General features: G+C 44.7%; 1 protein-coding gene and 1 long non-coding RNA gene across 2 annotated transcripts in view; one reads left to right on the forward strand and one right to left on the reverse strand.

The window, feature by feature from the left end:
* The window catches only part of LOC133835161 (uncharacterized), a 129,681-nt gene that overhangs the window by 73,882 nt on the left and 28,261 nt on the right, over positions 1 to 27,538 (reverse strand). The window contains 7 exon segments of the mRNA XM_062265063.1: positions 186 to 7,469; positions 8,114 to 8,464; positions 8,709 to 9,212; positions 16,262 to 16,378; positions 16,472 to 16,573; positions 16,646 to 16,874; positions 20,916 to 20,974. Coding sequence (XP_062121047.1) covers positions 186 to 7,469; positions 8,114 to 8,464; positions 8,709 to 9,212; positions 16,262 to 16,378; positions 16,472 to 16,573; positions 16,646 to 16,874; positions 20,916 to 20,969 — 8,641 coding nt within the window. The 5' untranslated portion in view covers positions 20,970 to 20,974.
* The window catches only part of LOC133835172 (uncharacterized), a 96,534-nt gene continuing 78,848 nt past the window's right edge, over positions 9,853 to 27,538 (forward strand). The window contains exon 1 of the long non-coding RNA XR_009893520.1: positions 9,853 to 9,992. This is a non-coding gene — a long non-coding RNA (uncharacterized LOC133835172). The remainder of the gene's footprint in view (positions 9,993 to 27,538) is intronic.

Genomic DNA, 27,538 nt, shown 5'->3' on the forward strand with positions numbered 1-27,538 from the left:
ATCGTGCTAGTTTGGTAAGTGATTAAACTAAAAACAATAATAGTTATGTGGTTGTTGATAAGTTTGATAAGTTGTCGCTAAGTTGTAGTAGTAATATGTAGTAGTCTCTCTTTGGTTTTACGCCCTGCTGGGTGGTGTTGGGTAGTGCGTGAGTGGTTTGCTTTGGTTTGGTGGTTAGTACTTACGTTTACACACACTATCGGAGCAGTAGGTGTTGGTGGGGCAATCGCTAGTGATTTGACATGGCACTGGCAATGGCTTACAGCCGACCACCCGGTCAGCGGGTTGGCCGTCGTAGCCATTGCGGCATGCACAGTGGGCGACATGACCCTTCGGAACACATTCCGCATTGGGGCCACATTGCAGATGGGCGCAGACATCCTGGCACTTGGGAACACCATTTGTCTTGGTGCATGCAGCATGCGGGGGACAATCATCGTGGGTCTCGCACTCCACCGAGCTACGACAGCCCTCGTTATACGGATCACCCACCAGACCAGGCGGACACGTGCATTTGTATGAACCGCGCGAATTGCGACACCGAGCACCGGGTCCGCACGGTGCATCCTTACAGAAATCGATGACATCGCAGCGAACGCGAGGATCGCCACTAAAGCCAGGCTGGCAATGGCACACCTGACGATGATTCTCCGTGGTGCAGAGTGCATTCTCGCCACAAGGCTGTCCAATGAGACATGCTATCTTACACATGTGATTGTCGCAACTCTTGTCATTCGAGCAATCGTCGTCGCTGCTGCACTCGATCTTGCGGCAACCGGAGCGTGCATCGCCAAAGAAGCCCTCCTTGCAGATGCAGTCGGGGGAATGAGAACGTGCCACACACTCGGCATTCCGGCCACAAGCGGCACGTCCCAAGCACACAGACTCACAGCGAGCACGTCCATAGGCATCCAGCAAGCACGTTTCATCCTCGCCACAGTCGCTGTTCTCACTGCATTCGAGTTCCTTGGCACAAATGTTGTTCTGACAGAACTGGAATTGTGGGCATGTCGAATTCGATTTGCAGGTGCTCTGACAGACACCTTGCAGACAGAGTTGTTCCGAAATACAATCGCGATTGCTGCTGCAGAGAGCATTACAGATGCCATGGCTACAGATGCTACCTTGAGGACACTGTGTATCCTGCTGGCAGTATTGCAAGGGCACACAGCCCTGCTTGGCATCTCCAGTGCTGCCTGATTCGCAGGCACAGACACCAATATGATTCTGGACGGAGCAGCGGGCAAGAGCACCGCAAGCATTTGGCAGGGAGCAGGGATCAACGCACTTGGAATCCAGGCACGCCTTTTCGGCGGCACAGTCATCGTTGTCGGCACACTCGATATGTACGCACTCCACTTGAGGATCTCCGCGAGAGTTTGCAGCACAACTGCAAATAGCTTTGTGTGCCTGAGCCTGACAATTAGCATTCAAGCCGCAAGCACCTTGACGCTCGCAAGGGCTACGACAACGTGAGTTCTGGCAACTGGCCGAAGCGGGACAGTCCGCATCGCTGATACATTCGCTGGGATCACGACAGCCGGCATGCAGCGGATCTCCAATGAGTCCTTCGGGGCACTTGCAGTGATAGCTGCCCGGCAGATTGTCGCAGAAGGCGGTGCTGTGACAGGGTTGGGTCAAGCATTCGTTGATATCTTCACAAACTCCGTTGGTGAGCTGATAGCCCTCATAACACTCGCAGATGGCTTGATGATCGGCCACCTGGCAGCTGCCCTTGCCGCAGCTAGTAAAGTCACAGGGCTTGATGCAACGATTCGTTTCCGCATCGCAGGCACGATCGCTGGCACAGTCCACATGATCAATGCACTCAACCTTGAAGCAGCCGACGCCGGTGTCATTAGGATCTCCTAGATAACCAGCTGGGCAGTTGCAGGTGGATTGATGTCCTTCCGCCTGGCAATGAGCATTCGGTCCGCACTCCGTGTGCAGGCAAGGATCTGTACACTTGCCTTGAATGCAGGTCAAGCTATTGGCGCAATCGTCATGCTTGTGGCATTGTCGTGGCTGTGTGCAACCCTGTTGCGTGTAACCATCTCCGACTGTGCCCTCGGGACAAATACAGCGATAAGAGCCGGGAATATTTTCACATCGGGCACTGGCATGGCACGGCTGCTCTGTGCACTCATCAATATCAGAGCATCCGAAGGGAGTTCCAATAAATCCACTGGCGCACTTGCACTTGCCTGTCAAACATAGTTCGGTTGGGGGACAATCGGCGTCGGATTCACAGCCAGGTTGGCAGGTGCGATCGCTGTTGCAAATCTCTCCAGCCAAACAGTTGTTGCTCGTGTAGCAAACCTTGCGGCAAACCTGTTGATAACAACGTTCTCCAATCGCACAAGCGGAGGTCTTGGTACAGGGCAAATTGCATTGGTTTCCGATGCACATGTGTCCATTGGGACACTGATTGCTGGCCAAGCATGGTGCGGGAACCCGCACGCAACCCTGCTCAGGTGTGGGATTGCCTTCGAAGCCATCGGGGCAGGTGCATTGGCTGCGATGCTCGGCAATGCTGCAAAGAGCATTCGGTCCGCAGCTGGTGCTCGATTGACAGGGATCCAGACACTTGTTGCCAATGCAGGATTGCTCCTGCTTGCACTCCTTGTTGCTGCGGCAGCCTAGCGCGCAATGGCCATCGATGCAGGCCAAACCACTGGAGCACTGACTGTGATCCAAGCAGGAGACAACACATACATTGCCCACACAGCGCTCACCATCGGAGCAATCCTGTGTGTTGCGGCATGCCACTCGACACTGACCATTGTAGCATAGTTCACCCCCGCAGTCAATATCCGTGGTGCACTTGGAAGCGCTGCGTGCACAGCCATTCTTGGCCGACTCCGAGATGGGTTGGAAGCGCAGCGGGCAGCTGCACACTGGCTTGCGATTTACGACCTTGCAGTCGGCATTGGAGCCACAGGCATTATCACAGGGATTGAGGCAACGTCCTCCAGCACAAATCGTATTCGCTGGGCAGTCGGCATCTCCGTTGGGGCACTGTCCATCTGGACGACAGCCCTTGGTATTGGGTTGAGGATCTCCGATAAAGAGTGGTGGGCACTTGCAACTGGCGCCTTCGGGTGTCACCTCACAGATGGCGGTGGGATGGCAGTTGCCCGGAGCGCAACCACTCTGCTTGACACAGGCGACCTCGGGCAAAGGATTGCCACGGAAACCGGGTGGACATTGGCAAACGGCACGATGATCCTCGGCCAGACAAATGGCATTCTCACCACAGGATTCCTCATCACAAACATCGTAGCATGTGTGTGTCATGCGGTTGCACATTTGACTGGGCGGGCAATCGTGGTTATAGACACATGGCACGCTCTTGCAGCCGTTGAAAGGATCATATGGATCGCCGGCATAAGGTCCAGGTGGGCACTGACATTGGGCCTGATGGTTGTTAGTGATGCACACGGCTCCAGGTCCGCACTTGACACTGTCGCAGGCAGGTCGGCAGCTCAGCGACTGTGTAGCTTCATCCTTGATGCAACCCTCCGATTCGGAGCACTCTGCATTGCTGCGACACTGATGTTTCCGTTCCGGCTGGCAGCCGTTGCGATCATTGGGATTACCCACGAATCCGTTGAGGCAATCACAACGTCCTTGGTGATGGCGTGCTACACAAATCGAGTTGGCTGGGCAAGTAAAGGCGTCGCAAATGGCCACACACTTGAGCACGCCCAAAACGTCGGGGCGACATGCCGAAGCATCTGGACAATTGTCATCGTTGGTGCAATCGGGCAGTGAGGGTTTCTCGCAAGAGGAGACAACGGGATTCCACACGTAACTGTCGGCACAGTTGCAAATCGCGTGACCAGCTGGATTTATTTTACAAAGTTCGTTCGGTCCGCAGACAACATTCGAGCAGAGATTGATGCACTCGCGAGTGCCCAAAGCGCCAGCTTGGCAGCCAAATCCACGCTCACAATCCTTGTCAGTCTTGCATTTATCTTCGAGATCGGGCACCTTGCGTTCAGGTTGACAGCCGACCTGCAGATTGCTGGGATTGCCAAAGTAACCATCCGAGCAAATACAAGAGGAACGATGATCATCGGCCACACACAGAGCATTGGGTCCGCATTGAATCTTGGAGCAGGCATCAACGCACTTGCGCAGACCCTTGCCCAACTGGAAGCAGATCTCCGAATGGCGACAGTCGGCATCATTGCCACACTGACCACGAATGCTGCAGCCCTGGCTGAGATCGTGTGGATCTCCGACATAACCCAGGGGACACAGACATTTACCGGCATCACAAATGGCGCGCGGTCCGCACGCTGTTTTCGAGCATAGATTCTTGCAGTGTCCGCCCTGGCAGCTGTAGCCATCGGGGCACTCGACACGCTCACTGCACTGACACTGATTGGCGTCGTGACAGAACTTGCTCTCGATGGGCTGGCAGCTGCTGTATGGATTGCCAGCATGTCCAGACAAGCAGAGGCACTCGAAGCTACCGGGAGTATTCAAGCAGGCGGCGTTCAGCCCGCAAGGTTTGTTGGTACATTCATCTACATCTTGACATCCCACGTAGGGATTTCCACTGAATCCTTGCGGACAGATGCAGGTAATTTGATTACCGGCAGCGCGACATTCGGCATTGGGACCACAGCTGTTCGGTTGACAAACATTCTTGTTCTGAGCACCACAACCTTCGTACGGATTGCCAAAGGTGCCGGGGTTACAGGCACAACGGCTCTGTCCCAAACCATACTCGCAATGGGCATTCTCGCCACAGTTGGGCGAACACTTCGCCATCTCGATGGGTGGCATGCAAAGCAGATCGGGATTGCCCACAAAGTTGGGCTCACACACGCATTTTCCATTGCTCTTGTCACAGGTGGCTCCGATGCCACAGACGACGCCCTCGCAGCGTTCCTTGCAGCGTCCGTTAATGCAGATCTGACGCTCATCACACGGGCGAGAGGCGCTGCATTGATCGGTACTGCAGCTACCGCCGGGGAAGGGATTTCCAAGATAACCTTGGGGACACTTGCAGGTGGGTCCTTCACTGGTGGGAATACAGAGAGCTCCCTCACCACAGATGACATCCTGACACTGTGAAACGCAATCTCCATCGGCATTCTTGATGAAGCCCACGCGACAACGACACCAGCCAGCATGCTGATCCGTCTCGCAGTAGGCATTGGGACCACAAAGCAAGCTGGCGCAGGGACTGAGACAACTGCCATCAAGGCATGCCAAATTTCCAGCACAATCCTCGTTGGTGGCACAAGTACTCTTGGGCACTCCGTTCTCCAAAATGCAGCCACTCTTGTAGGGATCTCCTGTAAAACCTTTAGGACAGACACACTGATAGCCGCCCTTCTTGTTGACACAATAAGCGCCGTAGGCGCATGGCAGATGAGCACATTCATCCTCATCAGTGCATCCAAGCAGTGGATCTCCCTTGAAGCCCGCCTCGCACATGCATTGCGGCGGATCTGAAGGTGTGCACTTGGCATTGATGCCGCAGGGGAAACGTTCGCAAGGACTCTTGCACTTGTTGTTGTCTTGGGGATCCAGGAAATATGGTGGCGGGCATACGCACTCTCCGGGCTGTATACATTTTTCATTACTTGCGCATTCCTTGTCTGCGGCACATTTACGTTGGGCAGGCGCACAAAGTCCATTGTAGGCATCTCCCTGATAACCTTCGGGGCAGTGGCAGCTGTAGCCACCCTGCTGATTGATGCACTGGGCGCCATAGGCACAAAGTTGAGCGCCACGTTCCTCGCACTCGTTGACATCCACGCAGCTGCCGTCGGCTTGTGTCTGATAACCCTTGGGGCAGGCGCAGTAGCTGACGCCACCGGCAATAGAGATGCACTCCGCACCACTGGGACAAGGCTGTCCAGTGGAGCAGCCTGCCAAGACGCAGCTGTTGCCCAAAAGCTTGTAGGGTGGTTGGCATTGACACTCGGGACTGTTACAGAGTTCACACATGACAAAGGGATTTCCAGTGTGTCCCTGAGGACAACGGCACTCGTAGCTACCGGGTAGATTCTTGCAGAGCGCATTCAATCCACAAGCAGGCTTGCCTCTCTGTCCAGAGCACTCGTCCACATCCTGGCACTGTCCACCTTCAGGACTACGTTCGTAACCCTGCCGACAAATGCAGACGCTGCTGCCGGTGAAGGCATCTTGGACACAGCTCTCGCCCAGAGCACAAGGATTGGCGTCAGAGCAACCGACAGTCTTGCCCGAGGCACAGCCATCGCGATAGGCATCGCCTGAGGAACCACCTGGACACTGGCACAGATAACCGCCCGCAGTGTTGGTGCAAATGGCATTGTCGGCACAAGGATTGGCGCGACACTCGTCGATGTCACTGCAGCCGCCTGGCAGCGCAGCATTTCCAGTGTATCCCGGTGCACAGAGGCACTGGGCTTGTCCGTTGGCCAGCATGCACTGAGCATGGGCGCCACAGTCGCGCGTCTCGCAGGGATGACGGCAATCGTTGCCAATATTCGGTTCCGGGCACAGGCATCGTTGGGTCTCGTCGCAAATGGCATTGCCGGGACACTGTTCGCTCGAGGCGCAGCTCACGATGGGCACACAGCGCACCGAGGGATCCGGATCGGCGAGAGTGCCCTCAGGACAACGGCAGGAGTAGCTGCCACCTGGCTGATTAATGCATTCAGCGCCTGCGCCGCATTTCACCGAGCCAGAACGGCATTCGTCGATGTCCAAGCATTTTGAGTGTGGATCTCCAGAGTATCCAGGTGGACAGGCGCAGCTGTAGCCACCCGGGGAGTTTGTGCAGCTGGCATTCTGGCCACAGCTGCCAAATGGTCCGTGCACCAGATCGCATTCGTCGATGTCCACGCAACCTGCAGAGACATCGCTTGGGTTGTACGTCCAGCCCTCCTCGCAGACGCAGTACGCTTCATTCTGATCCGGTTTGCAGTAAGCATGGGCACCACACTTGACATCCTCACAGGGCTGCTTGCAGGCCAGTCTCGGCGGACTGCCAACATAGCCAGCCTCGCAATCACAGCGATACGATCCGGGCGTGTTCAAGCACTGGGCATGCGGTCCACATGCCTCGGCATGAGTTCGACACTCGTCAATATCCACGCAGCTGGAGCCGATGGGTTCGAAGCCATCGAGACAGAAGCAATGGTTCTCAATACACTCGGCGTTGTTGGTGCAGTCAAAGTTGCTGCTACACAAAATGTTCACATCGGTGGGCACACAGCCATCCTTGGGATCTGGTTTACCATCATAACCTGGCGGACACTTGCACTCGTATCCCGGTGCAGTGTTCTCGCAGATTGCGTGTTCGCCGCAAGGTTTATCCAAAGCGGCGCATTCATCGATGTCCACACAACCCCTGAAGGGGTCTCCGGTGTAATCCGGTTTGCACGTGCAAACAAAACTGCCGACGGTGTCTGTGCAGATGGCGTTATCGCCACACGGATTATCCTGGCATTCGTTGATGTCTGTCGAGGTCGCGATCGCGATCGCGTTTGGTGCGTAGGGGAAAAGCGCAGAGACGGATGGGGAGCAGAGACGGGGGTTGGTTCATTTCAATGCAACGCGTGTTCATTGGCGTGTTGTGGTGTGTTCGTAGGCGGGGCAGGGCCGAGGGGAGGTGGTTAAATATATATTGCAATTAATTAAATTAGTAATCAAATCAAACAAATACAAAATAAACATATGAGAGTGGTGGAAGCATAGCGTGAAAAGGGGGAGCGGTGGGAGATTCAGGAATTGGGAGACAAAGATACAGATACAGATACGTAGGAAAGCTGTGGAAAGCTATGGGGAAGCTGTGGGAAGCAGGAAGCTCTCGAAGCTGGCAGCAAAAGCAGCCGAAAGCGTTTGAGTTTCAGAAATAGAGAGAGAGAGAGAGAAAGACACAGATGGAGAAAGCACTGACTAAATTAGAGAGGCGTAGGTGACAAAACACGACAAAGTCGAAAGGAATTTGTTTTTAAATTTTGATAATCGTGTTTGGGATTTGCCACCTCGCACATCTCGCCAGTCACAAATACATTTTCAGCAAGACTTCTGTTCAGGGAAGATGCTGAGAATGCATTCAAACAAATACAACATGCAGACATGCAATTAAGCAAATACTAACTCTCGCAGTGCAAATAGCCCTGTCCTTGGAATCCGCTTGGACACAAGCAACGATATGAGCCCGGGAAATTGATGCACTTGGCATTTGTGCCGCACTTGGCAACGCCATCGGGCTGATTGCACTCATCGATGTCCAGGCAGGCCAAACCGGCGCCCGATGTTGCCGCCGGTGTGATTATTGTGTCGCCATCGCCATAGCCCAGTTGTAGTGTGGGTGTTGTGCTGGGCAACTCGGCGTTTGGATCGTGTTCGAGGACAAAGCCCAGTGGACAACGACATTGAAAGCTACCGCCCAAGTTCACGCATTGAGCACCCAAACCGCATGGATTGTTAATGGCGCATTCATCGACATCTGCACATCATGTTGGTTGGTTAATCGTTGTTGTTAATGGAATCAGTTTTTTGTTTGCGGTGCATGCGGCATGTATTGAGCGTGTGTATATGTGTGTGTGTGTTTATTGTAAGTGTGTGCGTGAGTTGTGCCAAAAAACGGTGCCAAAAAAAAAGAATACCAAAAAGAACGTATGGCAAAAATTTCAAATATGAAAATGAATTCGTAGCGTATTCAATGTTCGTGGTATCAATGCTGTACTTACCCTCACAACCGTTCATTGGATCCCCGCTGAAGCCATCGGGGCAAAGGCAGCGGAAGCTGCCGTCTGTGTTGAGGCAATCGGCATTGCGACCGCACGGAGTGCGAGCGCATTCATCGAGATCGACGCAACCCTGTTCGGTGCGTCCGTCGCCATCGTAGCCCGGCGGGCAGTCGCAGCGATGACTGCCCTCGAGATTCGTACATATGGCACCGGGTCCGCAGACATTGGGGTATGCGCACTCATCGATATCCTGGCAACCGTCATAGGGATTGCCCACAAAGCCATCCGGACACGCGCACGTGTAATTGCCGGGCGTGTTGATGCACTGCGCATGCACACCGCAGGCCAACGGATTGCTGCACTCATCGACATCCGTGCACAGCACTTCGCCGTCGCCCGTGTAGCCGTCCTTGCACTTGCAGAGGAAGTGCGCGGGCAGATTGCAGCACTCGGCATTCTCCACGCATCGCGATGCTATCGCCGGATCTTGGCATTCGTCAATGTCTGCAATGGCAAAAAATGATTGAGGCATGATTAATAATGTGGCAATCACAGAAGAACTGATTCCCCTCTCCTCCCTTCCATCTTAGCCATTAGCAAACGAATGACTTAGGCAACGAACTTGTTATTTACGCATTTACCGCTTGACTGCGTAACGCAACGCAAAGCAACGCAACATGCTGCGGTAGCTTGCAACGTCAGCAAGTGGATTGAACATTTTCTAATTTGCATGTTACGCATGACATTTCAGTGTCATCTGCCTTGGCAACCAGATACAGTCCCCAGCCCCAGTTGAAGCCAAGCCAAGCAGCAATGTCAATGCACACAGGATGCACCAATTGCATATATTTTCCCATGATCCGAACCAATTACAACATTGAGCTGGCATTGAATCGAAGTCGCATGAATAATAGAAGTTGCTCTTGCAGCGAATCAGATTTTAGAACATCAAATTGATTTGAATTTATTTTCAATTTGAATTCATGAAGAAAATTCTTTCATTTTAATTCAACGTGAAAACTAAAGTATCTTTGCTTCATGGGAACTGGCCTATAAATTTAATTTCACATTCAAAATGATTGCTTTGTTAATTTCCTAGCAAAGGAATGGTATCTGAAGTCGTATCTTTTACTTGCAATTACTAGACGAATGTAGAATGTACAATTGCTGCTCGCTAATGACATCTTCATCATATCTTTTCAGCATAATTGGCATACAAACGCACAATCGCAGCGCAAATCTTGAGGAGAGGAATCATTTATAATCCAATTGCAGATTAATGGGGTAAGTGAACGCTCATGTTTTCTGTTCAAACTATAATCAATTTGAAAATCACTGCTGTTTGTTTTTTGTTTTTATTTTTTGCTATAATTGATTTATACTTTTGTCGAATCTGTTTGCTTGATTTGGTTAGTTTGTTGCTTGGTTCATTTGTTGATATTGATGTGAATGTTGATGGTGTGTGTTTAGCTAATGAATGCACAACAAGCACTCGTTTCTAGTCGTATGTACAGCTCACGCGGAAGCACAACTATCTGCTTTACGCTCCAATAGGCCGCAGCAGCGCATTGAGAATTCAATTCAATTCTAGCCAGCAGAGCCAATGAAGCGGCAACTGTGGCAAACGATGCCAGAGAAGAACAGAGAAGAGACTTTTAGGGCCACAGTCCGAATAGAAAGGTTTGCTCGGTTCTCTGTTCTGTTTTGCAGTCTGGCAATCTGACAGAGCCATTAATCATTGGTTTTATGGATAAGAAATGTTGTACATTTGTAGCTAATATGACATAAGTACAAAAGTTGGCAAAAGACGAGAGTCGAGAGGCAATCACAAGGGCAGTGGCAACAGCCTTCCTTATAATTATGGGCAGTCGAGCAGGTTGCGCAGTTATAATTACTAGTTTTTAGTTTATAAATTAAGAGGATCATCACTCTCAAACAGGAACGTCTTTGCCTGTGAGACTGAGCTGAGAATGCGACTGCGACTGAGAAACTGAGAGACTGAGAGTCATCTGCCTTCGTCTATGATATGACTGCATTCCATGTTACCAGTTACCAATTGCTAAGTCTGATTACTCAATGTCATCGTCTACGTTCGCCTGTCTGCCACTTGGCAGTTGCAAGATGCCGAGTTGCCAAGTTACCCAGTTGCCAGTTGGTAGCCAGGAGTTTTAGTCAGAAGCAGGAAGCGTTCTATGTTCGTCTAAGTTTCAATGTCAGTTTAATTACTTTATGCAATGTGCACACTGAAGCCTGAGAGACAGAAGACAGTCCAGCTGCCCGTTGCCCGTTTGCCGTTTAGGCCATTGACCAACAGGCCATTGGCTCTGACTGTGCCTGTCTGCGAGTTGAGTTCAGGTGCAAAATTCAATTTATTTGCGCCTCAGCATACTCCCATTATAATTGAGATTTCTTTTCACTCAAAACTATGCTTCTCTTCTCGATTTCGAGTTTAGTTCTGCTCTCCTTCATGTAGGCGTTGTCCAGCCTTGGGCCAAATGTTTGTACTTAAAAATTTGTTATTTTTTTGTTGCTAGCAAACCAATCAAATATGCGTGACTGCAGGTAATTAAGCTGAATGCATGTTAAACAAAAATATCTTTGCTTCTCTCTCTCGTTGTCTTTCCATCTAGTATTTTCTATTGCCCGTGGGCACAGCCCAGATTTCCGGTTGAATGTCTGAGGAATCATTAGAAAAACATATTTCCATCGAATGGCGTTGAAGGAAGAATTCAAAACTTGTTCTCCAACTGCCAATTTCTATGTTCTTTTTAATGCTAGGCTTGTTACGTCCAATATAATTGGGCTGAAGAGATGAGATGGGCTTTCATTAGCATTGAAACACTAAATCAACATTAGAAATAACCTTGGATGCTTTTGTTTAATCTACTCGAATGTACGCTTCATGTATTTTGCTAATTCTCTTCTCCTCTGTTGCGAAATATTCAAGTCTGTTCAGATTGGCAATGTTTTAACTGCGCTAATCAAAGCTAATTAGCAGTCGCGACTGTACTGATTTATTGTAAAGAGCTCAAACAATCTACAATGTAGATAAAAGCGTGGCTCTGGGTCTGGACTTGTTGGCGTCTCTCTAATAAATTTATGTAATTGTTCTGCTAATTAGCATTTGCAATTTATGTCGTTCTTGTCGTTGTTGTTGCTGTTGTTGTTGTCGGTTTTTTAGTTATGACATTCGTGCCACAAATTTGCACTATTTTTACAGATAGTCGCACATACTTAAAATATATATACTACGCATACTTTGTATATCTATTTTTATAATAGAAGCGCAGCAATTTACGAGCGGACATGACTTTCATGCTCGACTGCTAAACTATGATGAACAACTTAAAAAAAAAACGAAATAAGAGAAACAGATAGAAACAGCAACTCAAAAACTAAAAGTCTGTGTGTGGTAATTTATGGTGAAGCATAGCTAAATAACATTTGAACTTGAACTCAAGCAAAAAAAACTAAACTTAGCATGAAAAACTCAAATAAGTAGATCGACAATCAGATGCTCAGTAAAAGCTATAAATCATTTCAACAACTACAAAAAAAGTACCTTAATTGTTTACTACTTTTATTCAAAAAGGTTTAAATTTTAAGATACGACTTTTAAGACTGTAACAAACATTTGTCTGGCAAGTAGAATATTTTATTCCTTCTGCAAAGTTTCTTATTTATATCTACGACATTTTTGTTTTCCTTAATGTTTTTTTTTTCTGTGAACACTGACAACTCTTTGTGCAACTCTTCTTTATATAGGGTATACACAAACTGGGAGAAGAAATATGAAATTAGCTAACAAATTTGTGGCGCAATTATGCGTTAAGTTTTTCCATGTAAGGCACGGCAACAACGAAAATTAAAAACCAAAGGAATGAAAAAAAAACAAAAAACGACGACGACAACATTGAGAAAAAGATCAAGGTCGGGCGTCGTCAAGTGATGTCAGTTGAAGCCGCGGAGTTCGCATCCAAAGTTGAGGTTGAAGTCATGGGTGGCTCAATTTGGCGGTGGCGCGTAAATGTGGCAACACGCTGCTGCGGCATCGACTGCGGCTTTAGTTGAGTTGAGTTGAGTTGGGGGCAATAAGGCGTGTCAATGTCGGACGCGTTTAAAGCCATTTTCATGGCTTATCAGGCAAAGCGGCGGCAAGGCGACACGCCAATTAATTGCTGCTGCCATTTTGATATGCAAAGGAAAATAAAAGTTGTAAAGATATCAGATATACCCCCTACTATATACGTATATATATGAGTATATTTAGGTCTGCATGGCAGATAAACACGTTCACAGTCGACGCTTATCAGCTGACGTTGATCTTTTGAAGCTGTGCATCGAAGTCTAAGATGAAGTTGGAGTTGGAGCTGGAGTTGCAGTTGAAGTTGGGAGCTGGGAGCTGAGAAGTTGAAGTCGGTGCCGTTTGCGGCTTTTGAGGACACAGCACAGCATTAAGCGCCGAGTCGACAATGTTGTTGTTGTGCCGCCGCAACGTGGGGCACAATCTATTTTATCCGTTTTAATGATCTGCCCCAGTTAGCGAAACGAAAGGGAGCAAGCCGCCGCTGCCGCTTGTGGTGAACGTGGCAGCAAAATTAAACAAAAACACAAACAACAACAACATGCAACAACAAACAGCAATAACAACAGCTGCAACAACTCGTCTTGCTGTTCGACTGCGGCAAAATAGTTATAAATTTAGCACTCAACTCGGTTGTGGAGTCGACACTCACTCCATTTTGGCATTAGAAGCAAAAAGCTATTGACTTGCCACAAACCACAACTTGCCACCACCTTCCCCTCTCCCCTCCTCCGTTAGTGTGGCAATTTCGTCTTCATTGCATAACTGGACTTTGGCGATGCGTTAACGAAGTCGTCGTCGGTGCACGCATCTGAGTTATGAACATGAACATAATGCTGCCAATGTGCCACCAGCCACCAGCTATGCAACAGGTGCTTGCAACCGTACCGTTAGACGCGTGGTTGTATGTGTGTGTGTGTGGTAGTCAAACTGGTAGCCCCACACACAGAAATAAAGACTTTGAGTAGGAGAAGCTGGAAACTGACCATGATTTGCAGCAAAGTTTAATAGGTGAACTTGAGGCTAAGATGCAAAACTGGATAAAGTTATGAGCGTGGCAGGAAAACAAGCGACAGTTGCCATAAAATGTGAGTGAAGAGAGACAGTTGAAAGAATTGAATAGAAGAGTTGCATAAGATCAGCAAAAGGAGGCAGCTGCCCGATAAAAGAATGAATAGAAGTCACATAAAGAGTGAGAATATAAAAGATAACTTCTTTGATAACATACATCGATATTTCAACTGAAGCGCAAATATGTTGGCTATATTTTTTAACTTTATACTTAAAAATCACTCAATGACAACTCTAATCTCTTCAAAGAGGCTCAAAATAGATAACTGAGTAATTATCGAACAAGAAAGACTTAAATAGAGGAGTTCATAGAGAAGTTTAATGGCGAACTTCTTTGATATTCATTGACAATTGATTTTGTACTTTTAAAGCTTAAATTTCAAACTCACACGTCGCATTCAATGTGAGCTTTGATTTCTTCACAGCTCTTCAAACCAGACTATTAAGTAATTATCAAATAAGATCGTGGCAGATCTTTTATGTGCTCTGCTGTGCTGTGTATGCAACAATCAGCGTCATAATCTAAGATAAGTGCACATTTATGCAATTGCGCTTTAAAGAGAGTCGTTCATCATGATTTAATTAGAGCTCGCGACTTGATTTGATGAACTGTGTGGGAAAGTCAGGCCTTAATCGAGTTGACTTCAGCCACAGGCACTGGCACACACTTGGGGAAAACTTTGTTCTCAGCGTATTTAAAGCAGGTTGATTCAAATGATTACAACGAGCACTTGAGTTCTCTAGAACCTTGCCTCGACTGTCCATTTGGCAGTCTGTCTGTCTCTCTGTCTTTGCGTTTGTCTGCCTATCGTAATGAAATGCAACGGAAGAGACGTTCCTATAGAATGGAATTAGATAATGCTCGTATGACTGAAATGCGATGCTGAGACGTTACATGCCACTGCCCAGAATTTATGCATGCCTGACGCTGACGACGCTGACTACGATGACGATGACTCCGATTCCCACTCTGCCCCTTTTTCGCTGCTGCTGCTGCGAGAGAAGTCGTCACATTGTAATCTAGAATCTCGGCAACGTCTTCATACTTAGCGGGGTAATGCCAGAGCGTTTGTGAAATTTGCGCTCGTTATCGCATTGCATCTGCCAGCCAAGAGACAGAGAGGGAGAGATGCAGGTGAAAAGAGGGAAGCTCTGCTTGAGTGTTGAAAGTTCTGGCGTGTCCATGTTTGGGGTCAGATTACATGACACTGATTCCTCGTCTAACAGACGTGTATATGCTCGTACGATCATGTCTACGTCTACTGCTATGTTTTGCGGTGCGAAAGCCATTGCAACAAATCTTGTGGCAACCACCAACACCATCGACATCATCATGATCATCATCATTGTCAGGAATAGACTTCTACGTAAGTGCTAGCTGGGTTAGAATCTTCCTATTTCGCTGGCTATTATTATTATTATTGTAGTATTTTTTGATTTCTTATGCCCGCGTCTCTCTTTGGATGCTCTGTGTGATGCCATAATGTGTTTTCATTACGCAACATTAGGCCCAGTCCAATTATGGCCAGCACTTTTTCACTGTCGTACAGGTCGACAGGTTGGACAGGTGCGCTGGAGGGTTTTGGGCCCACGCTGTGAACGGGAACGCGCTCCATGAAACATGTTCATCAGTGAAAGAAATGTATAAAGGAGAGAAGAGTTTCAAAAGGCATCTTCTAACGTACCTTACAAATCTTAGCTCATCGATGAAAGCCATTTCATTGTGTTTACTTTACTTATCTTTGCGATTAAGCAAAAGCACTTGAAGAACTCTTCCTCCGTCTCAGCTTTTAAAGCATTTGCATTTGCTTTAAGATCATTCTCTTTGACTTCGCTTTAGTATTGTGAGCAACGCTCCTGAGCATTGTTAACAATAACTAACTTCTAACAATGAGCAGACGACGCTGTAAGGTACTCAAGTGTAATCGCTACATGGTCATTATTATTACCTCGACTAGATAAGTATACACAGAGAGCGTAGATTCCACAGCTTGGCCATTGTGAGTGCTGAGAGAAAAGCTTTCATATTGCTGTTGTAGTTGCTGTTGTTGGTGTTGTGATGGCCGGCGCGTCTTTTGTTACATTTTAACTTGAAGCTGGGCACTTGAGACGATTGAAATGAGTTGGAGACTCGAGTTGAAGATCTCTCGCTAAGATTTCCAGCGAAAGAAACCGTTAGCAAACGTAACGTTAAGAGATCTATGAAGTAACCTAGACTAAATCATGGTCTCAAGCAACAGACGTTGACGGAAGTAAAAAACAGCAACAACAATCATTTGTAGTTTGAGTTTGGGTTGGGTTGTTCATTCGTTCCCTCGTTCGTTCGTTCGGTCATTATGCCTATGCTTAGACTAACAACAATACAATAACAAGACTCGAAAGATAGTCGAAGACTTACCTTCACATTGGAAACCATTGCCGCGATAGCCCGGAAAGCAGGTACACGTAAAACTGCCCAATGTGTTTGTGCAATGGGCAAAGACATCGCATGGCCGTTGCTTGCATTCGTTCTCATCTGTAATTTTGTAAAAGGAAAAGGTTTTTGATTTCAACCGGTTAACGGGTTATGTAAGCGGAGAAGCATTCCGTTTCGTTGTATAGAACTTACCTTGATCGACGCAATTGCAGCCGCCAAAGCCGTCATTGCAATGGCAAACACCATTGAGGCAAACACCATTTGTGCACTTTGTGCCATCCTTATCACAGTCATCTGAAAAACGTTCGAAACAACAAACAAGCGAATCAGTTGTTAAGCCAAACTTCATCTTAACTCCAAACTTACTTGTGCATTTGAGCTCTTTACTCAGCTCATCGGAACCAAGAAAACAGTCTTGATTGCCGTCGCAGATTTTCGATAGATCGTATAATTGCAAATAGTCCGTGGACTCATTAACTTGGCAGCCAAAATAGCCATCTTCGAGATTCAGAAAGAACACCTCGCCTCGAAATCGACTATGCTTATTTGCAGTTTTTGTCTTAAAGGGTTGTAGTTGTTGGTGTTGTGAATGTACCTGCAAAAATAAAGTTGAACAAGATTTTACGATTAGATCATCGCAGTGATAATTATATTTACTTGGAATAGAGTTTGAAGATCTCATTTGATTTAGCTTGAAAACGATTGCAAAAACCTTGTGGAATTCGAAATGATTTCAATCTTTTAGAGGGTCATTCATTATGAACTGCTTTTTGGTATTTGGGTTGATATATTCTACACTTATTCCATGCGATTTGTACAAATGAGAGAGCAGAGCTTCCCCATCAGTTTAACCTCAATCCCGCTGGAAGACAACAACCTTTGTTGTGCTTTGCTTTACTTTGTGTTGTGGTTAAACTAATTTAAATTCAAATTAGATACAGCAAAGTTAGCAGGCGTATCAACGTCAGCGCTTCTTCAACAAGATTTCCTAACCACATATATGTATATAGAGTCAGCTACAGCTCGATGCGGTCCATATGGGCAATACGTTCATACAGGTTCGCTTACAGACATAACTCCATAAACTTGTGTTACACTGACGCAAAAGGGAAGCATTCAAAGGAATGTGGAATCATATTGTTGTTTTGGCAATTTATTTGTTGATCACAAGTCTTTAAAAGCCATTAGAAATTTAATATTTCATTTAAAAGCAGGCTAAAATATTAATCATTTTATTGTGAAATATTTGTATTGATTCTGAAAACTGAATATGAATCACATCTAATCAAAGTAATTGATGCTGATGTGTAGAAATGTGAAATTCCAAAAAATATTTCAATTTTTGTAATACACAATACTTTAATTCTTTAATGGGAACGAGTCTTAAAGGCAATCATTGGGAATTTAATATTTCATTTAAATATTTGTATTGATTCTTAAATCTGAATCTGAATCACATCTAATTGAAGCATTTGATGTTGAAGTATAGAAATGTGAAATACCAAATGATATTTCAACACTTCTTTGACTCTTTTCCTGCTTATTCAAATCACAGTGTAACTTTTACATTTGACTGCTATTTTTTTGTAACAGTGTATGTGAATATGTAAGTGACTCGTCTTTTGTTGCTGTTGTTTTGCCAACGCTTAATTGTTACACTTGGCTGATTTTACTTTTATAAACATACAAAAACCAAAAGTTGTTTGCCATATTTTCTCAGTCCAACTGCCTAGCTTTATATATTTTTTCTTTTTATAGGTGTTTGTAAGACTGACTGAATGACTGAATGACTGACTGTTAGCAGCAGGCCTAACAAACAACATTAGATACGAGGTGGTTGTGGCTATAGAGGAAAACGAGTTTGTCACTTAAGACCTTTTTGCGCTACTGCAAAATGAATTAAAACAAGTTCCATTTGGGAGCTCTCTTATATACATATTTCTGTTTCTGCTTCTTGAACAATTTTGTTCACTTCCTACGTTTCGACGCAACATTCCAATTTGATATTATAAAAGGCAGTGACGACTTTTGGCTATTTAGATATGATTTGATTTGACTTGATTTGATTTGAGTTCCTGTTGCGATTGCAGATTGCGAGATATGAAATGAGTCAGGGAACAAATTCGAAAAAAAAAAACTTGAAAGAAAATCCATTCATAATTAACAGCTCATTATTAAGAACGATCAAGTTTTATTGATGCTGCCATTTGAATTTTGAATTTGAATTGTAATTAATGAAAGCAGGCGAAAGCTTTTTATGTCTAAATCAAACGAATGACTCAGGCAACGAACCAGAGCTCCGCTAGAGATTTACATAACTCAAATTAAACTACAAATTATGAGTTAATAATAGAACACACAAAAGAAAAAAGTGTGAATAAGCGAGCAGGCAACGTTCTCTTAATTAACATATCTGAAAGTTTCTTCAAACTAAGGGAAAAAGGCGAAATCTTCACAATGTGAAAATGTTTTCGTTGGTGATTAACGATCGTAAAAAGTGTTTATTTAGTAAGTGCATCGCAGAACAATTGGAATTGCGAATCGAAACCAATTACAGCTGCCATTCTGGGCAAGAGCACTTTGCCACCTTTCTACCCGGCTAATGAGCGAACCATAAAAAACTCGAAAGGTGTGAGCACACTCGCTGTCAAGTTCAAGTTGCAGTCGCTGTCTGAGAATTGTTTTTTGGTAGATCCTTATCACGCTTCTAGTGCGAGAGTACTTGAGGTTTTTCGTTTGTTTGTTTGTTTGTTGTTTTTTTTGTGTTTAGGAGTTTGTGCTCGCTTCACGCCATGCAACGTTAACGGCCTTGCAAAACAATAGATGGATGCAACAGTCGCTGAGCCGGCAAAAACCACCCGCTGCCTACTATTTTTATCAATTGCCGAGTCGAAGTTCCAGTTGGAGTTGTGCTTTGGCGTCGCATCATCATCATCACATGCAACAATTAAAGCTCTGACTGTGTGTGTTTGTGTTTGTTTTAGAGAAGATGATCATGCTGCTGCTGGTGCAGTGAAGCTCCCATGACATTGAACGGCGCGTCGCAATGCACAATGCAGCAATTGTTGTTGTTGCTGGGCGAGTTAACAGATTGTCGGATAGATACAATGACAGCGCCCCTCAACGCTCAAGTGCATCCGTTATACTAGATATCTAACTAACTGTCAATGAGTGTGTATCGGTGTGTGTGTGTGTGTGTGTTGATTGTGCACTTTGTGTATCACTAAGTCAGTCTCTTGTGATTGAAAAGTTTGTTGCCTAAGTCTTTTGTTTTTATTTTTTCTTCGTATCTTGCAGCTAATCAAATAAATTATACCTCGCCGCAATTCGCACACATAAATCAACAAAATCCCAACGCACAAATAGAAAGCAAAGCACGTCTCCTTGACGCTTCTCTCTCTCTCTCTCTCTTTCTCTGCCTTCTTTTTTCTGTGTGTTTTTTGTCGCGAAAAGCTTCGAAATGCGTGCTACAGCGTTGAATGTCAATGAACTTGCGGCTTAGAGCATTCTTTTGGCCAATTTACAAAGCACCGGTTCAAATCTTTCTCTCTTCTTTCTCTCCTTCGCTCTCTCTCTCTCTATCTCTTCTCAAATCGATAGCTATCAAAGCGTTTTTACAGCTAATGCGGCTATTTTTATTCATTACGTTTTTTTGGGCTTTCTTTCATTGATTCGTTTTCGGGTCTTTGGCTCTGCTCAGGCGTCTGACTTCATTCAATCGCTGACAGTTGGGGAAATACATAAACTAATGATGTAAATTGTAAGGGAACTCGGCTATTATTTCATTCTTTTTTTCTTTATATATTTGAAAGAGTATCTGTAAGTCGTGCTTATTTCAGTATTATCTTCTTTACCTTTATGGAAAGAGTATCTAGAAGTCTTCCAACGATCTTCACTTGTTCTTTAATGCCTCTGCGGCCTATCATTACACAATCTACCGCGAAACGAAATGTTTTTTCGTTTTTTCTCATGTTTAAACAGCCATCAAATCAAGCTAGCTGCTAGCAGCTGTTGGCTAAAGTTTTGTTCGTAGCTGCCAAAAATTATTTGCTTAACATCAAGTTGGATGCTTTGCAAAGGTTTCTTTCGTCTCAGGTTCTTTTTACTTGTCTTTTTTTTTTGTATTCGCTTCACAGTTCGTTGTTAAAATTAATAAATCTGTCTGCGCAGAAGAGAACTTAGAACTCGCTGGGCCGTAATTTTCATTTATGGCTCATTTGCATGGCAGAGACAGAGACGGAGTCAGAGGCGAAGTACCGTTAGGTCATGAAAGATATTCGGTAGGGTTGCATCATTAGTCTGTATACTATATAGAAGAAGTGATCATTTCGTTCGTTTGGCTGAGCTCATTTCTCATTTGCGTTTATTGCCTCTCTTCCATCTTTATGTTTGAGTTTCTTTAGTATTTGTATAAAAATTTGTTTCATAATGAGGTGGCAGCTCGTAAATTTGTCTTTACCTTTGCCGCATTGTGTGAAAGTTCTGGACAAACTCATAAATTCGATTATTGTTCATGTGCTAACTGACAATGCCACCGATCCGATCGAATCCTATTCTTAACGTATTAGTGAACTCTTGTTGAACCCGGACTGCAGTCACACCTTAATATTAATGAGCTGTGTTAGCTGATACTTACCGTACTCGAAAGTAGTAGCACAATCCACGTGACTAGTGGCAAAAATATGTTCATTTTTGCTGTAACGAAAAGAACAAACAAAATATATAATTAAAATCAAGTTAGGTTTGCAAAGTTGCCCATTAAAAAGTAGCTTAAAGAAGTACTTAATGTAATGCGATTTCCTGCTTAAGACTCGCAACGAAAACAAATACAAATACGCGCGTAATTAACTTCAAAATTTCAAACACGCACCTTAATGCCAATCTGCAAAAATTGGCCTGGTCATCGAGAGACAGGTGCCGAAAAAACAAAAGAAATGTCAGCAGTGAGTGAGAGAGAGAGGGGGAGGAGTGTAAGAGATACAAGTGGCAAGTCGGGTAAATGACACTTGAAATTTATGCGCAGCGCAAACATGGCCAATGTCTCCGTTGTTTGTTGTTTATCTTTCGAGCCTTTTCTTTTCCTCTGAAAAAACGGCACTGCAAACACCGTAAACCCAAGACCCAACACGCAGACCAGCATAAAAATTACACCTCCGGCAAAAATGACAAAAAATAGACAGCAAAGTGAGGGAGAGAGACAGTGAGAAGCAGAGAAGATATTCAACATTAATAATGCTAGAGAAATATACGAGAGATGTTTGTGAAACTGGCCACAAAGTATTATTGTGTTTGTACTCAGTTTTGTTTTCTCACGCATTTATTTTCCACTTTCAGTTTTCATTTTTCAGTTGTTAGTTTTCAGTTTTCCTTTTCAATTCGTTCGCTTCGTCTCATTTTCATGGAGTTTTGGTAGTCGTTAAAATGGGACTCTTTAATTGGATAGTAGAATACCAATTGTCGGTTGTTGCAAGCGGAAAATGTAATAATTTTGTGTGAAAATTGATACGATCTTTATATACTCGTATGTATATAAAGTTGTACTCTAGGTGGTCATATAATTATGACATAATCAACAGCTGCTGCCGGAAGTGTCTAGAAACAAAGAAAAGCCATTAAGACGCAGCCAGAATTTCGATGAACCAAAGGATAAATCTATGATATAAAGTTGGGCGTGTTAGCAAACAACTTTCTTAACTCGAGCTGCGCATATGTTAAAATGTTTTGCCATTATCTGTTGCTCTGCTGCTGCTGCGAATGTTTCTGCAAAAACACATATAAATTGCACCGCGGGCCAACAATAAAACCTTCAACGATCGAAGGAGCTGCCCAACGCTTGGACCCTAAGACTTAGACTAGGCTTTGGCCCTGTCTGCGATTTATCTATTTTGGTTTATCAGCTAATAAACGCTTAAATAAAATACACACTCTAAGCTAAATTACATGCGCTTTGCACGATTGCCAGCTAAAGGGAATTTGTGGCAATTGAAGCTAAAAGATACCCTAGAAAAGAAGTTGCTGAAGAGTTGAAGTGTAAATGGGAAGTTAAAGGGTAAAGGGTATTAAACAGCAACTGCAGCTAGAATATACACTAAAAAAGCTGTTTCTGAAGAGTTAACTTGTTGAAAGGAAGTTAAAGGATATTAAGCAGCAGCAGCAGCTAGAAAATATTCGAGAAAAGCAGTTGCTGAAGAGTTGAATTGTGAAAGGGAAGTTAAAAGGTATTAAGCAGTCTTCAGCAGCCAGCTAAGGGAAATGTCAGCAGCTGCACCCTAGAAAAGTAGTTGCTGAGAAGTTGAAGTATAAAGCGAAGTTCTAGGGTATTAAACAGTGTTGAACAGTCAAACTTCTCTCGCTTCTAACGACATTTGAAGTGATCCAGACTGTGCAAACTGCAACTGAGACACAGACTTCGACTTCGCTTTGGACTGGGGCTGAAGGCCATCGCCTTTTTGTCTAATCTTGTTAGCTGCTTTATGGCCCTTTGGCTGCCTTTTCTGTGAGTATGTGTGTATGTGTCTGTGTATTCGTTGTGGTCATGATCACTTAATTAAAGCAGAAGGCAGGGAAATGGTTTACGTGTAGCACATTTCTCGATCTGTTAGCTAGGCGAATAATTTCCAAGTGATGCTCGATAAATTTATGTTGCTGCGAAATGAGCGTAATTTGGTTGGCAACTTTGGGATTGGCCTTTGCCTAGCAAAGGCAACTTCAATCGGGCTTGGGATTGGGATTGGGCTTGGAATCGCTTTGGGGATTAGTTGGCTACCTTCCGGCTGACAAGCTGATAAATGTGCGTGATAAATGTGAATGGTTGTTCTTGATTCTCTCTCTCTGTGCTGCGTTTGCGTTTGGCTTTGGCTTCGTTTGCTTGTTTGCCGTTCGTTAACGCTGATTGAAGATCTAACAAAGCTCTCTGGCCAAAATGCCAAGTGCTGAACGCAATTGGCCACGAATGAAGCGAACTGAGTGTGTAAGGAAAATATCAGCAAAAAAGTTGTGTTTCGACTGCTTAAAAGTTGTTTAACAATTCGTTGTTTAGCACTTGCTTTTGTTGTATTTTTTATTGAGCTCATTTATTTGTAGTTCATTCATCATTTAACGGCATTTTCATTTGTTTATTTGGAGACCCAAATCAAAATATTTTCATACAATGTCAAACAGATTGCCGCCTCGAAGGCCGCCGCCACTTGAGCTCGTCGCTTAATATTATTAATAAACACCGTTGTATTTCATCTCTTGGGGCTCGGACATATGTCTAACCTGATCTCAGATCGCTTCTCTGCCTCTGTCTCCCCTCTGAGAGTTGCGCTCTGAGAGCGACGACGATGATCTCATCTTGTATTAACCTGTCTAGCCACTAAATCAAAGCCAAAGAAACGAGTGACACATTTTTGCTCAGCCGAAAACCCAACACACACTCAAATATATCACACAGACACACGCACAAACATACAAAGTCACATCAGGTTGCTGATCGCATCTTTATTAATAATAAACGCTGATGGCTTGAAAAATCATTTGGAATTTTTGAAGGCAAACATTTGTGTGCAGTTCGTGTTGTTGCCAATAACTTTTGTATTGATGAATGATTGTGTTTGTGTGTGTGTGCAAGGAGTGTGCGTGTGTGTGTGTGTGTTCACTCAAACACACCCAAAAGATTCAATTGAACTCAGGCGGATGCAATTTCAACAGTAGTTTTTAGTTATTTTTTGCTGTTGCTTGTCACGACATGTCGTTTATGTATAATAATTTAAATAATTTCTGCTCTATTTGATTGATTTCATAAATTGTTTGGCGCGGCGGCCCAGTTTCAAATTTGCACTCATTAATCTCTCAAAGTATGGGCCATCGATCAGCAAGAGACGAAGGCGTGTCTCGCTGCTTTGCCCACAATTAATTATGCTTTTTCAATGTCAAACTTTCTGTGTGCGCTAAGCAAACTCGTAAATCTTAAAGGGGCGCCCCATTTGCAACAGGCTCTCAGCTCCTGCGGCATGCCACAGAGTTTGTCTAATTGCGCCAGCTTGGCGAAGGTCACTGACAGCAGACAGACAGAGAGACAGACGGACGGATTGCCGCCGGGCTGTCTCACCAATAAGCTGCGGGTTGTAGCTCATTGCTTCATTGGAAACATCGTCTCTTTTTTTTTCTCTGTCACCTGCCCGCATGCCACCAACCGGCAACTGCAAGTTGCAACTACAAGAAGTCGCAAAGCTTGGCAACCAGTTCATATGAAAATGCATAATCAATCACACAAAACGACAACAAAAGCGCAAGAGAAAACTCGCCGGTTGCACAACGAATGTTGCATGCACTAAACACCTCGTTGTTGTTGTTGTAATTGTTGCTCGCAGCCAGCTTTGGCATTTAACAAACGAATATGGCTGTAAAATGTACAATAAAATATGTGCCACATTTCCCAGTTTGTAAAGTTGCGATAGAAATATGTTTATTAACGCTGGTTTAGCTGGCTTTAGGCTAAATGTTTATAAATATTTATATCATAGTTTTGCATAGGGTAGAAGGGTATTATAGCATTCAGAAGAAAGCATCTCCGACCTCTTAAAGTATATGTATCTGGTATACTTTGTGCCTGAGATCTTTTTTCTGCTTAAACATTTTATTGGCATAATGTATGGAAATTGATTTAGTGAACCAGAATTAAATGGTAAACGCTCAACTGTTAGAATAAGCAAAAAAGGGTTTTAACTGAATAAAGATAATGAAATAAAAAGTTTGTATATAAAACTTTAACTCAATTGGATTAGTTGTGATTGATCTTAAATATGAACTATGAACTGTGCTTTTTTATGTAATGAGTCTAAGAATCTGCACCTGAAATCTTTTCTGCTTAAGCGTAAACATAATGTAATGTTTTATATAGCAATTTGTGAAGAGAAACATAATATAATACTTCTATGGAATGTATAAAGTTTATACAATACTTCTATGGAATATATAAAGTTTATACGAAAACATTAACTCAATGAGATAAGTTTTGATTAAACTATTGTTGTTTGATTTGATTTGAAGACAACAAGTCTTCTTTTCGCTCTGTTTTGAGACCCTCAACTTTTAAGAAAAGTGATTTGTAAGTAATACTAATTCTACTGATTAGCTGAGCTGTCATTCCCTGCACTCCAGCTAATATGCTCAGCTTGTGAGCTGTAAAGGTTTGCTGCTAAAATTGCCCATTGTGCATTCCAACGCCCATTGGCGTATCGTTTGCGCATCTTCATCGTGAACGACAACGATGAAGACGACGGAGACGACAACGACGACAATTCGCACGGCTTATAAATGTCAGGGTGCGGGTTCGAGTGATCAGTGTGATCAGTGATCAGTGTGATCAGCGATCGGTGACCGGTTGAAACCGCCACCGCCACCGCTTGCTTTATGGCATTACATTGCAGTCGACAGTCGCAAGTCTACAACGAGTTGTTAACAATTTCGTGTTAAGTTGCCGCTCATTAAAAGCTCATAAATCAGAGCAGCCAGAGCAACAACAGCAACAGCAACAGCAACCATAATTGCCGTTGCGAGGGCAGTGTCAAAATAAGGAACCAACGTTAAAAGTCAGCGGAAATGGCCACCTGGTGGCAGAGGCAGAAGCCGTTGCCGGTACCGCTGCCATTTGTTGCACGTTGCCCGTTGCACGTTGCATGCCGCTGCAGTTTCCGCATTGGCAATATTGACATCTGCTTGGGCATTTGATTAATGATAAATGCGGCGTGCATCCGCCGCTATGACATTTAGCTGAGAACAGAAACTGTTTTGTGTGAAGATGCGAACGAAGGCAGAGAGAAGGGGAAGCAGAAGAAGAGAGGTGGAGGTGCCTAGAAGAGAGGTGGCCATTAGGTAGTCGAGTAGTTGAGTTGGTCGCACCGGAATCGCTTGCTCGGCTCGAGCGCACAATTTAAAGCACAACTAACGCAGTTAGACAAGAAACCACTTTCAAGAGCTGCTGTTGCTGCTGTTGCTGCGGCTAACAATCTGGCTAACTTGGTTAACTTGGCTAACAGGGAAAACGGCTTTCAACTCGTTTCGTTTGGTTGCGGTTAGCAGCAGCAGCAGCGGCAATTGCCGTGGGTGCAGCCATTGCGGTGCACTCCGTTGTTGCATGTTGCATGCTGCAAGTACGTTCAACTTTTCAAGTTAACAGTTAGATTTTGAAATAGCCAACAGCAACAGCAATACAGCATACCAGTTTTACCACTAGTCTAAAGCCCCTGAGAACGCAACTCTGCAACGCTCAATGCTCGATAGATTTTATTGCTGCAGCAACAGCTTCGGCTTCAGCTGCGCCTCGCCAAGATCAAGATGCACCGATCGACGGAAGGAAATTGCAGTCGAGCGTTGCCGATTTCGCGGTGCACATTAAATAAATACTTGGAACATTTTTCGTGTGTTAAAATCAAAGCAAAGCAAAGGCAAGCAAAGTGAGGCAAAAGCAATGCAAATCACAGTTGGTTTTTTTGTGTAACATTAACCCAAATACATAAAATTCTGGCTAACCGCAAAACGAATGACTTAGGCAGCAAACTTGACTGCAGGCTGGCCGCTCGACTCGACTCGACATCGAGATCGCTTCACAAGGATCTAATACCCTACATTTGGCCCATAATTAATCATTGCTCTGTCGGCTTCTCCTGCTTCGTCTCAGCATTTTTTTCGTAGTATTTTTTTTTGGGTTTATGGGTGAGCAGGAAGTCATTAGTGGGGCAAGGAATTCGTGCATGTGTTTTGCGGTCTGGCGATAAATCTTAGAAGAGAGACTCGCTTGAGTTCTCGAAAAAGTTCAATGTCATTAGTCTGTGCATAGATGGGGAAAGAACACGTTGCTGATAATTCCAAAATATTTGAACCATAAATACCAGAGAACTCTGATGAATCAGCTGACGGGGAATTTCATCGAAAGCAATTGTATTTCAAGTGGAATTTTTTTGCATCAACTACTGAATTAAATTAGTTGCAGCTTCATAACTCTCTCGAAGCAACGCAATGAAGACATTACAGATGCTAAAACAATGCGAATTTGTTGTCAGCCGAAGGGTTTCGGATTGTTGACAAGTTTTTGATAAGATTAATATGCCGCACAGCAACTGGGCGCAATGCAAAACAGTGGAGGGAGCATTGCTCGCGCAGAAGGACAGCAAAAGGACTAGAGAGAGAGAAATCTTTAGCTGAGATCTGAGTTGCTGTTAAAGCTAGTAAATCTCTTTATTCGCCATTACAATGGAACTGCGAATCGTGTAGTCA

The sequence above is a fragment of the Drosophila sulfurigaster genome, chromosome 2L (genome assembly GCF_023558435.1).
Source record: "Drosophila sulfurigaster albostrigata strain 15112-1811.04 chromosome 2L, ASM2355843v2, whole genome shotgun sequence".
NCBI classification, from domain to species: domain Eukaryota; kingdom Metazoa; phylum Arthropoda; class Insecta; order Diptera; family Drosophilidae; genus Drosophila; species Drosophila sulfurigaster.